Source organism: Pseudochaenichthys georgianus, chromosome 1, assembly GCF_902827115.2.
Source record: "Pseudochaenichthys georgianus chromosome 1, fPseGeo1.2, whole genome shotgun sequence".
NCBI lineage: Eukaryota > Metazoa > Chordata > Actinopteri > Perciformes > Channichthyidae > Pseudochaenichthys > Pseudochaenichthys georgianus.
This window is the reverse complement of record NC_047503.1, coordinates 38,144,305-38,157,494: the sequence shown is the minus strand read 5'-3', so window position 1 is coordinate 38,157,494 and position 13,190 is coordinate 38,144,305. Positions and strand designations below refer to the sequence as shown.

The 13,190-nt window shown below is 42.5% G+C and overlaps 1 protein-coding gene across 1 annotated transcript in view; it reads right to left on the bottom strand.

Moving 5' to 3' along the window:
- Window positions 1-12,111, bottom strand: part of frem3 (Fras1 related extracellular matrix 3) — a 34,466-nt gene extending 22,355 nt beyond the window's left edge. The window contains exons 1-2 of the mRNA XM_034086243.2: window positions 6,982-12,111; window positions 6,495-6,584 (exon numbers count right to left, since the gene is read on the bottom strand). Coding sequence (XP_033942134.1) covers window positions 6,495-6,584; window positions 6,982-12,010 — 5,119 coding nt within the window. The 5' untranslated portion in view covers window positions 12,011-12,111. The remainder of the gene's footprint in view (window positions 1-6,494; window positions 6,585-6,981) is intronic.
- Window positions 12,112-13,190: the final 1,079 nt, after the last annotated feature.

The window sequence follows — 13,190 nt, the reverse complement described above, 5'->3', positions numbered from 1 at the left end:
CCTTCCAGACAGCGGCATCATGTGCTGTAAATCGACACATTACAGAGTCTCGATCAGTGCTTCAGTTCAGGGTAGTGAAGTTATCTCTACAGGATGTTACAAATCATAACTTGACAGGCACTGAGATCCACATCTTTGACCCTTGTTTGCCAAATACTTGATATAGTTACACAGTTGCTTACAACATTTCAAAGAAATCTAATAAAAATAACAAATGTTGTACTGGGAATCGGTCTCTTTTGACTCATAGGGGAAGAAAGATGTAAGAAAAGCACATATAAACAAAAAGTGCTTTCACAAACATTACCTGATCTTGTACAATATACAACAATGTCAATTCAGTTAGCCTTCTTTAAAGCAATATTTAGTTGGAAACAAAATATAAAAATACTTGACATTGGCATAGCATTGCTTTGAGCAAAATGCTCGCTAGCATGCTCCCATAGATAATGCTAACATGCTTATCTTAGCAGCTGTAAGGTTTACCATGTTCACCGTCTTAGTTTAGCGTGATAGCATGCTAACATTTGCTGATTGCATTACATCTAATGCCATCGGAAATATCTTTAGGTTTGTTGGTATTGGGTCATAATAGTGAAGTTAGCTTTTGGACCTAGGAATTGCAATATATAGAACGTTAAACTATGACCAGAGAAGTAACAATTAATCACTGAACATTATTGTCATTAGTAATTTTATGACAAAGTTATTGATTCAACAAAATCTACCAAAGTGATGGACCAACAGACAGAGTGACTTTGCCTCCTCAAGAGCCATGTTGCTAGCATGTTTAAAAAGCAAAGGACAAGGAAAGGAGTGCGAGGAACTCAAGGACAGCTTGGCTAGGGGCAGCAACAGCTTTGCCATATGAGAGCAGATAAGAATAACCGCTTTAGCCATAGATCATAACTGCCCACCCTTCAGCCCTCCAACCAACATAAATCAAGGCTGAAGAAAATGGACAAAAAGTGGAAGAAAGACAGAGAACGAGGTGATAACACGTCTCATTGAAAGGGATATGGGGGAAACCTGAGAAGAAAGAAATGGAGATGAGGTCAAGAGATGAACACACCAATGAAAGAGGACAGTAATACCATGAAGGGGTCTCATACGAGGGGAAGGACGGGAGAGTGACATCAGAGGGGGTTGTGGCGGGGGCGGGGGGGCCTGAGAGGCTGTCGGCTTCTAGTCACAGGGGGCCCCAACTGTGGCACCATTAGCCAGTAAATCTCCTGGTGACTGTTGACATGGGTGACATGTACGATCCCAAAACATAGTTAGGAAGTAAGGGTGCAACAAGTCAGTCAGCACGCAATCCGACTGTACAATAGAGCACACCCACGGTAATAAGGAAAATTCACCAACGATAAGATACAAATATATACAACAGTTCGAGCTTCTATTCATTATCTTTTCCTTTCTGGGTTTTATTTTTTTTTCTCTTGGGAAGTGCCCCTTCAAGGCAGGCACCTCCACAGTGGAAGGCTGCAGGTTATCGGGCTATCTGGGATTGGGTTGGATTTCTGCGGAGCTAGGAGTGGGGTGACAGAGCGCTTTGAAAGGGGATCCCCTTGGAGCCTTCCCTCTCACGTACACACCTGTCTGCCCGGGATACCACTGCACTTCCAGGCCTTGCTCTGTCTGTGGCCCTGGAGTCTGGAGTCTCCAAGGAAGTGCATTCCTCTCCGGGGTCTCAATGATCACATACCACTCAACCCACTGGGGTCTATGAACCCTATTCCAAAGCTGGAGGACTTTTTTTTGCTATTGGAAAAAGCAAAGAGGCAGCGTCAATTTATCTGTATGTTGTTCTGTTATCTCTTTGTTCTCATCTGTTAATCAGTTGAGTTTTATTACTACTGCTATGAAATCTGATGCTATCCTGCGCCTTAAATTGGCAAGCAGAGGCAGTGTTTCTGAAGACCAGAACACTCCAAAGACTAATGATCCGTCATCAATTTATTGCCCTAGTTCTAAGACTTAGAAATGAACAGAATCCTAAAGAAGTCTCAACAAGTCTGACCGTAAATAAGAGTTTCTTCTGTTGGCCTCTGGCTAAACTCATGCCTTTTGGACAAGGATATATGTGAACTGTGTATCCACTTGTAAAAACAAGTATTTATTGCCTCTATGTCTAACACTTAGAATGAATGAAGAGCACATGTGTCAAACTCAAGGCCCGGGGGCCAAATCAGGCCCTTAGTGGATTTAATTTCGCAAGATAATTTCTAATTACTATTAGATCTGGCCCGTCGGTATATTGCACGCACACCTTCACTCAATCCTGAGGGTCTCCTCCGCTCAGAGCCTGAGCCCAAACATTGATAAACTTGCACCCAAGATGAGATGCCAAGTATCTGCTTGAGTTACCATCACAGAGCAGCACACTGAGTTTCAATGTTTCCTTCTGCACTTTCTTTCTTGCGACAACAGGGCATGTTTGTTTTTTTCTTAGAGGGAAATAGTTTTTTTGAAGCCGTTGTTGGCCTGTGGAAAAATGTAATCATAAGAAATGACACTGGAGATAGAGCCATAAGAAATGAATGCAACTGATTATTTAATGTTTAATGTTGTTTTTATAGGCAATCATTTAAGCTTTGTTAGTTCCAGGTTTAATATGTGCAATAAGTTCATTTCAATAAGTTTTACAATATGCATTGATCCAGTCCGGCCCATGACCAGTATCGATTTTTTTATTTTGGCCCACTGTGTATTTGAGTTTGACGCCCCTGATGTAGAGAGTTTCTGACCTGGTCATGTATGCAGGTTATTGCTTTCCCAATAGACAGAAAGAATGAATCAAGTTGAACAGATACACGCTTTACAACATCAGGAAGATACGTCCCCAGCTGACCCAGAAAGCGACGCAGGTTCTGGTCCAGGCTCTCGTCATCTCACGCCTAGACTACTGCAACTCCCTCCTGGCTGGTCTACCTGCATGTGCCATCCGACCTCTGCAGCTCATCCAGAATGCAGCTGCTCCTAAATTCTCCCACACCACGCCGCTCCTCCGCTCCCTTCACTGGCTTCCGGTACCTGCTAGAATCCACTTCAAGACACTGGTACTAGAGTACCATGCTGCGAATGGATCTGGCCCTTCCTACATCCAGGACATGGTTAAACCGTACACCCCAGCACGTGCACTCCGCTCTGCATCAACAAAACGGCTCGCTGCACCCGCACTGCGAGGGGGACCCAAGTTCCCATCAGCAAAAACACGTGGGTTTCCTATCCTGGCTCCAAAATGGTGGAATGAGCTCCCCATTGACATCAGGACAGCAGATAGCTTACACACCTTCCGGCGCAGACTGAAAACTCATCTCTTTCGACTCCACTTCGAGCGATAGAGCTATTAACAAAGCACTTATATACTAATAAAGGGCTGGCTTATCTAAAGCCAGTTGAGTAGCACTTGAAATGTTTTTGCTCTATGAAGCCTGATGTACTTATATGATTCTGTTTTCTTCAAGTTTGTATCTTGTTGGTCGAACGCACTTATTGTAAGTCGCTTTGGATAAAAGCGTCAGCTAAATGCAATGTAATGTAATGTAACTACAGTTTGTGTTCGAGGTCATTGCCGAAGGACAATACAGTGAAATTTGATATCTTACTGTTTTGTGAAAATGTAAAGTTTAGTAAAGTTATGCGGCTTTTTAAGACATTATATAAAATCTGTCAAACGAAGACAAAAGATCAAGATAATCTTCTAAAGATGGAAGCCAAACTTAAATTAAAAAAACTCCTGTTCGGCCAATTCATCAATGTTCCTTCATCAGCAGCAAAAGCTGTCTCATTCTATAAAGAATTAAAATGTCCAGTGCACATTTGGGGTGTACTGTGTGTTAATTGACTTATCGTGCCATACATAGCCCACAAATCTGTTAACAAATGTCCCATTCCTCATTGGTTCACTAAGTGTTTTTTCTGCTTCTGTCACATGTATCATTTATCCTCCTCAGACACATTTTCAGCAAACAGCTGATAAGCCAAAAAACCTGCTGATGCATTCAGACGTGATGAGAGCTACACTAACTTTCCCTGCTGAGTCTGGAATTGAACCGCTGACCAGCACGTCTCCTGGCGTGAAACTGAATGTCCACCCCTGACCTCTCACCAACACACACACACACACTTCAGCTGTGCCTGGCCACACACACACTATTGCTACAGACACAGCATTTTCAAGCCTGATGAAGATCTTCATGTATCTACAAAGTTTCAGAAACATACATGCAACAAGCAACATTTGAGCTTTCTAAAGTATGCCAAACGGAAACACTATGTCTTTAAGATATGTAAATTATTTGGACTGTGTTTGTGTGTGTGTGTGTGTGTGTGTGTGTGTGTGTGTGTGTGTGTGTGTGTGTGTGTGTGTGTGTGTGTGTGTGTGTGTGTGTGTGTGTGTATATTCTTGACTTGTGAAAAAGCCTCAGTGCAGTGCATGTAGTGGCAGGTTCCTCTTAAAAGGGTGCTAAGACCCTTAAGCAGCTGCCCATAACAGAGCATCTACGGGGTATTTCCTAAAGCGAGGTCACACTCAAACTGTGTTGAACACAAGAATGTAATTAGATGAATAGTTCTGGAAATGCTGAAGAAAACATAATAATTAAGAAACAGACAGAACAAATGCTTCACTGTCTATGGAGGGGGTTTACAATCCACAAGATGATTGCGGACATTTCGGCCTCAGTTTTATATATTTAAATGTTCTGTCTTCTGTCAAACTAATCTCTGTTTTTGTGTCCAAACGATCCTAAAAAAATAAAATAAAAGAATTTGCCACTTTTTGGATTCATTTCCAAATGTAAAGTTATGAGTTGTTATCACTTTTTATGGTGTTTGTTCATTACTAATTTTCAATGATTTTATGATTATTTGAAAGTGTGCTGAAAAAAAGACTAGTAGGGGGATTATCTTGGCGAGAGAATCTCCTAATGACCGGGAGTTTTGCTTCACACACAAACAGCTCACTGACTTAGATGTATAAGCAGATAGGCTGACCATCAGCATGCTCTCCAACCTGCAGGTCTCTACATGTTGAAGATAATGCTCGCTCCCCCAGGAGTCACCACCTTAACACTTCACATAAGTGATTCACCGGTTGGCTTAAATTGCTTTTATCTGTTATTTGATCTTTTCCCGGGTGTGCCTTTGTGTTTGTTTGTGTGCCTTCCCTTGTATGTGTGTTGCCGAGTGTGTAGGTAACAACATGTTAAACATTTGATCTATTATTTGGAATATAATATGTGTGCTATTAATTACATGTATGTTGTGGAATAAGCTGTCTGTGGCCTTTGCATGTGAACCGTGGTCATGCAGCAACAGTCTGCACCACTGCACCTGGTTCAGCCGAGTTGGCTGGAAGCTTAAACAATGTATGAAAGCAAACAGAAAAAGAATGTTGAGCTAATTGAAGCCTTTGCCTTCCCTTCCTGTGGTTAAACCTCCACTTAAAGACAAGAAGCGAACCTGCCTGTGCTTCAGGCAGATGCATAGGTCACACATGTAAGGTAAAGAAACTCAAATAAAAATACTGCAGAACAGTAGAGCATAAATAATAATAAATGCTGTGGTTTCTATCAATGCCAGGGCTACTTAACCTCATTCAAAATAAATTATCACACAATTTACTTACAGTTTGGGGAAACAGTTGATTACTGGGATTCAGTCAAGGCTAATAAGAGGCTTCACTTTGCTGACAAAAGACAGTAATTTGACAAAAAGACACTCCCAGTGTCAGTCCTCCCAGTCCTGCCTTTTTAATGGCCCTGATGGTGATGGTGGTATTATGACCAACATGGCCCTTAATCCAGCATAATTATAGCCTTAACTTTCCCTGCCCCAAATAATTGCATTTCCAAATCTTGTTTTGTATTTGAAAGTCAAAACTAATATAGCAACCACCTGATGCATTTGTATTGCTTTTCATTCACTATATTTATCATGCTGTTTATGTAAATCTGGGTAAACGTGACAGAGCTTATACATATTGTCGTGTCTGTAACATGTAAATGTGATTAATTCAAGCGAATTCTATAGGATAAACAGGATAAGTACATGTTCACAGATATGTTCAAATGGGAAGAACAACTGACATATTCCCCCAAAATATGGTAGACTTTTAAGTTCAAGCCGAAGTTTGCAAGACCTATCCCGATAAGATAATATAAACTGAAAAGCCCAGCACGCTAACCTTTACACATTTCAATGAAACTTCAAGCACAGGATGAAAGGTGGACATTTAAACAGTCAGAAAAGTGCCTTTGGGTAAATTATCCCATTGTTTGTTAACAATAAAGTTTAGAGCATGAGGTAGTCCCACTTCTTTCACTATTACCAGTCAGTGTTTGGCAGAAGTCCCCTTTGACCCCTGTCCTTTAAACCGAAAAGAGATGGCGGCTCTATGGGTGTCAGTCATGGCCAACTGCCTTAAGTCTTTGTGATGCAAACACTTAGGAGACTGATAGAGGGCAGGAAGTTTAAAAGATTCCTACCTTTGTCTTCAACTGTGAAGTAGAAGATATCACTTGTGGCGTTGCTCCCATCCAACAGCACGTAATTGATCTTCATGTCATCAATATCAGCTGTTAGAAAGACAAATAATAGAACATTGAGTGTTAGCTGTAAATGTTAGGTAAAATAACTGTGGCAACTAAGGATAGTTTTAAGCAAATTATACACATGTTGCTTTAATTATGAATACATTGTTATTACTCCATATTAGTTGTCATGATTTTTGAGCTGAAAAAATTATCAAATGCATTTCTGGAAATCATTTTGAGTGGTTTTTCTCGCTAGCCAAAAATGTCACTCCTTTTAGCTTTGTTTTTGTCTCCAACAACTTCTGACAAAAATATCTGTTTTCTTCAATGCTTTCCTATTTGACCTTTTGTATGCTTCATGGTCATTTCAAACAATATTTATTGCATCTTAAATGTCAAAAAACCTGTTACGAGATTAAGTATTGTGACATTTTCTTACCTTGTGAGAAGGTCTTGATGCTGTCGTTTCCCAGTGCGGTGTTAATGATGAAGCCATGCAGAGGAGCCTCAGAAACAGTGTATGTCAGGATGCTCTGGGGACTGTCGCGGTCTTCTGATTGGAGGGCCTTGCTGGTGATCACGAAGCCCACGTGGCCTGTTTGGAGGACCTTCAGTGAGGCAGCAGCTTTGTTAACCAAAATCTGGGGCACACCATTGTCCACAGTATTGATATGAATGGTCATCATCTGGGGCTTGCGTGTCTCGTACACAGTGTTAGGAAAGACGTAAAAATCTGAATGAGTGCCATCTGTGACAGTGAAGGAGAAGCTGTCTTCGTTGGTCTCAGTGCCATCATGCTTATAGCTGATAAGGTTCTCGTTAAGATCCTGCTTGGTAAAGGTTGTGATCGGTTTGGTATTGTTGAAAAGCAGCTGGCCGTGCACTGGCACCTGCGTGACTATGAATCTTAAATGGTTGTCTGGGGTGTCCCGATCCTCGGCTGTCAACTCAAATGGTGTGATAAGCTTTGTTTCTCCCTCCTCCAAATAAAGCTTGCTTATAGTCAAGACAGGTTTCTTATTATCAACATCAGTGATAGACACTCTGAAGGTACGGAAGACAGGATTGAAACCATCCGTCACCTCAAACTCAAAGCTGTCCATTTTCATCTCATCGTCAGAGGTGTGAATGTAGTAGATCTTGTTGCCAGCAAGCTGCAGTTGGGTAAAGGTGGAAATGGGAACACCTGGATGGTCAGTGCACTCTAAGTGGCCTCTACTAGGCGCTCTTGTGATGCTAAAGCTGAGGAATTCATCAGGACTGTTAATGTCAGTGGTGCTGAGGAGGTCAGTGGTAAGAGTTACTTTCCCTCCTTCTTTAAGAGTCACACCTTTGTTGATAACATCTGGAAAAGCCATGTCAATGCTTCCAATGTTGATGTAGAAGTAACGGTCAATGAGTGGATTCAGGCCATCGGTGACATCAAACTTCAGCAGGTCACGGATTCCCTCCTGGCCTGTGTGTACATACTGGATGAGCTGCTTGTCAATTTCGTCCTGTGTGAAGTTCATACCAAGGGTAATATTACCCAAAACATCACCAAACTTGCTGATACGCTGCAGGAAGCCTTGACCTGGGCTGTAACGCACAACATATGTGAGCTCTTTGTCCTCCGAGTCAAGATCTGTGGCCTGAATAACTCTGTTGCTTATGACTTTTGTCTCTCCAATTTCAACATCAAGGCCATCATTTATAGCCATCCTTGGTGTCTCATCGTCAACAGGAATGACCATGATAAGGACTGTTTTTTCTACCGTATGTTTCCCATCTGAAAGTCTGATTACAAAGCTGTCCTCTTTGGTCTCCGAGTCATCGTGTTCATAGACAATATTGGAAGCCTCTTTGATTTGTTCCAAGTTAAAGTTTTCCACAGGGATTGTGCCAGTGCTAAGCTGCTGAATTATTGAACCGTGTTTGGGATTTTGTATTATCTCAAAGTGCAACTCGTCCCCAGGAATGTCAGCATCAGCCGCGTTCAGAATTGGTGTGTCAATGACCAGACTCATGCCCTCCATTACAATAAACTCGCGGATGAAAATCTCCGGCTTTTCATCATTGGCTGGAATGATGACTATGGGGAAGAAGTGTCGTTCAGAGAAGTTAATTCCATCTGAGCAGCGGAAGGTGAAGCGATCTTCCACAGGTTCAACCCCTTTGTGGATGCTCTGGACATAGTAGATATGACCTAGGGCGATGTCTTTGATGCTAAACGCAGTGATGGCTGTCCCGGATCTGGATTTCTCAGAGCCTGCAGCTGGGGAGATGTTTTCCACGTAACCAGATGTTGGTTGGACGATAATGGTGCATAGGATATCATCCTTTTCAGTGTCGATATCCTCAGCTTGGATGTGGTCCAGAGTAATGACATTCTTCTCCCCCTCCACAACAACAAATTGCTCTACAACACTGACAATAGGTGGAATGCTGTCAACAGGAAGGATGGTGACTTGAACAGTCAAACCATGTACATTGTTGCCGCCAACAACCCACTGTTCTGACATATCAGACAGAGTAAGGTTGAAAGAGTCGTATTCTTTGATTGGACCGATTTCACCGGATGTGTGAGCATACACCACTACCCCATTAATGATGTCTTCCTGGGTGAATCTCTCAGCGGGAGCACCATTTACTAGGATTTCACCAAGCCTGGGAGGTTCTTCAACAATGAAAGTTAGGAGGAGGTCATCTGTGTCTTCATCACGGCCCTGAATGACATTACTTGTAATCTCTGTGGCTCCGTTCTCCAGTACATCGATGGATGCTCCAAGCAGACCGTCTGGGAGCATAAGGGTGGGGGACTCGTCATCAACTGGATCAATGTTGATCTTGATGATGATGGGTACCTCATGAAAACCGTCACTGACATCAATCTTTATGGTGTCACTGACCGATTCCTGTCCACCATGGTTGTAGGTGAGGTGACCATTTGAAAGGTCTTCAATTACGAATGTTTCTCCTTTTGCCATGTCGATCCCCAAATACTGCAGCTGCCCGTAACGAGGAGTCTGGGTCACGGTGAAGATAATACTGTCATCATCTGTATCTGTATCTGTGGCAAGCAGCTCGTTCCTAGTGATGATATGTGAAGCGCTCTCCATAACAGTGAAACCTTTGTTAGTGATAATCGGGGGTTTGTTGTCCACTGGCTGAAGGAAAATGGTGAATAGTCCATCTATTGTGTTACCAGAAGTGTCTTCTACAATGAATGTGAACTGAGCCACTTTTGGAGTGATGCCCAGCTCCTGGTCTGGAGGCTTGTAAGCTACTTTGTGATGATTAACCTGGGACTGTGTGAACTCTATAATTACAGTGTATGGGCTGTCAGTCAGTACGATTTCACCTAAGGCTGCTGGATTGTTCTCATCTGTGTCAGTTGGGGGCTTAAGAATGGTGTATTTCAGGTCCCTGTCATCTGAATCTAAATCAGTATAACACAAGAATTGTTTCTTGAAGTGGGTTAGCTCATACTCCAGGACTGTCATGTGAAGGCTGGTGCTGGGAACAAGTTCTGGAGCAATGTCATCAACAGGGTGGATTTTGCTGGTGAATATGTGTTCGCCAGATTGATTAGGGGGGTCATTATCATCTTGGACCCGGAAAACAAAATGATCAACTACAATGGTGGTGCTATGGGGTCCAATGTGACGGTAGAAAAGCTTTCCATCAAGAATATCCTGCTGAAACCATTCTGTTACCACCTGCTCAAACATCTCATCTGTCTCGCTGAACTTCCAGAGGGACGGGTCAGAGGGAGGCTCCACTTGCCTTAGCAGGAGCTCCCCTACAGTTGAGTATGGCACTTCCAAGATAAACTTAATAGTGGAGTCTTCTGAATCGATATCTGTGGCACTCAGGATAAAGGGAGAGATCTGCATGACTTCATTCTTGAATAGCACCAGGCCAGTGTTAGCATTGATAATAGGTGGCTCATCATCAGTGGGAGCAATAGTGATTGGGAACAAAAACTCCACCTCATTACTGCCATCAGTCATTCTAAAAATAATGTTGTCACTATAGGTGTCGCTGCCATCATGCTGGTACACCACAATGCCGGCGTCTAGATCGGCAGGTGTGAAGAATTTCCTGCGAGCCCCGAGCACCATCAGATCTCCATGCTTTAAGCCATCAACCACAGTTATACTCACATCTTCCAGGTTATCCTCATCGCTAATCTCTAAATTCTGGGAGCTGGAAAGAGTTCGGGATTGCCCTTCAAACAGCAGCTGCCCTGTATTTTTGGTTGCTACAGGTGCCAAGGTATTCATAGGCTTTACCACAATCATAAAAGCAAATGTATCAGACACAGCACCATCAGTGTCGACAACTTCAAACTCCAGCTGGAAAATTCTCTCTATCTCCGAGTCGTCTGAGGGTGGTTTATAAGCAATTTTAAGATCTTTGATGTCTCTCTGATAGAAAGAGGTGATAGGCAGGTTCTGATCATCTGTGCTGATGAGATAGCCCTGCTCAGGGTTCAGCGGTGTAGTAATATTGAAGATTAAATCATCTGGGTCAGATTCAACATCTTCAGCAGCTAACATGTCACTTGTAATAGCTGTCATCACAAACTGATCAACTTCCATCATCATCATGGCTACAAAGCTGGGTCTAGGACCTGTATTCTCTGCCCCCTCTTTAATTCTAACCATCATTTGGAAATGCTCTTGCATAATGGTGTTGCCTTCTTTATCCTGCAGCTCTACCATCATTGGAATATAGTCTCTGTTAGGTGAGTTGGTTTTAGCTGTGTGTTTGTAGCGAATGCCTTGTTTCACAAACTCATCACAGTCAATAAATTGGCCATTTGAGGGGTTATTCAAAAGAGTGCCATACCTGGGAAGATCACCGGCGCCGACCAGAGTGGCGATCTTACACTGTGTTACTTCATCCTCAAAGGAAAACTCCAGATGCTTTTTGTCAATAGGGACGCTGTCACCACTGAGCTTTTCAACATTAAGGGGCATATTCCTGGTGAGGATCTCAAGCTGTTGGAAAACCACCTCCACTTCCAGCATGAAAGGAATGACAACTGTGTCTGTTTGGGAGTCATAACGAAGTTGTAGCTTTACCCGATCCTTGCTGGGGCTCCGAGATCCAAAATGAGTGTATTTGACTTCATCTGGTCCAAATGAGCAGGGGAACTTTTTAGGCGAGAGCATCCCAGGTTTCTGGGCCAGTGGGTCATTGTCCAAAACCGTGATGAGGCAGCGGTCTCCAGGCTGAACTTCTGTTACCAGGTCACTCACTGGGTCAAGAAACACAGACTTCCCTAAAGGCACCCTGATCCCACTGTTAGCAATGATAATGTTGTCTTCATTAGGTCCAGATATGCGTTGTAAAAGATGAGCGGAGCCAAACGGCTCTGCAGCTGCTGAGGCAAAGTAGAAGCTGAGAGAAAATGTCACAAGCAGGCATCTTGAAAGTGCCCACTTTTGACAAAGTGAGGAACTCCGCAGACAACCAGCCATATCTACTGCTAGTTGCCTTGTAATTTACAAGTCAGCAGTAGCAGGCTGTCCCACGTAGAGAAAGAGCATAAAAAAAGAAAACTCTATTGGGATGGATTAGGCCTGAGAGTGTGTCCTCTGTGTGCCTCTCTCTTTGCTTCTGAGTGTGGTGAATGCTGCAGGACTGTGCAGGTAATAATGAAACAGTAGTCAGTGACAGGCGGAGACTCCTCCTTCTGTAAGCGCAGGGAGGGAGCCTCCTGCCCCCATAGCTAATTTAAGAAAGACCATTGGACAAAAGTGTGAAAGTGCTCCCCCCCAACCAACACCCACCCTTCTCCCCTTCTCTCACTGAAAGGTGGGGGAAAGGTCCAAAAACGAATTGAGTGCAATCTTTGTGATCAAGTAAATTGTTACCGTTTGTACATTTAATTTAATTTGATACATTCGGCAATTTATAATAATGTATGTAATGTAGAAAAGCTTTGTGTTTTATATCTGATTCACCCCCTTCTTTATTTCTAAAAGTCAACTGATCTTTTCTGCTTTTACTTTTGAAAATGACTGTGTCCATAAAAATGTAATTGAGCAGAAAACGTCATACTATATTTTGAATGCATGGTTACTGATATTCTCTAATGGGTAAATGCTCTGAACTAAATAGGAGAGGTTTGATGAAGTTAAATATATAATGCAATTAACAGTCATTCTTGTGGACAATAAACACTTTGCTTTGTATCTAGTTGATTCTGGTCGAGTATCTATACAGTATGCTCTTATATCATCATTGACCTGTGTGATTTCACACACTGCTCACGAGGGCACTTAAGAGCCGGAACTATATGTGAATTAAGTGAGCAATCACTTATTACATTCCCATCAAAGTGTTGAGTTGCATGCTAATCTTGTATCACAGCACCATTACTATGTCATTCAGCAGTTTATTTTTTATTTAACCTTTATTTAACCAGATAAAAGCATTGAGATAGAATCTCATTTGCAATGCTGACCTGGCCAAGAAGGCAGCAACGTTACACATAACACATAACACAAACATAAAAAATACAGAGAACATAACTAAGAAAACAAAAGATAAAAAAGCAGTCACTACATTGTGCACATTAGGACAGTACGAAAGGTGCACTACTTATTACTGCAAGAGCAGCTGGTGGTAAGGACTTCAGACAACTTTAATTTAAGC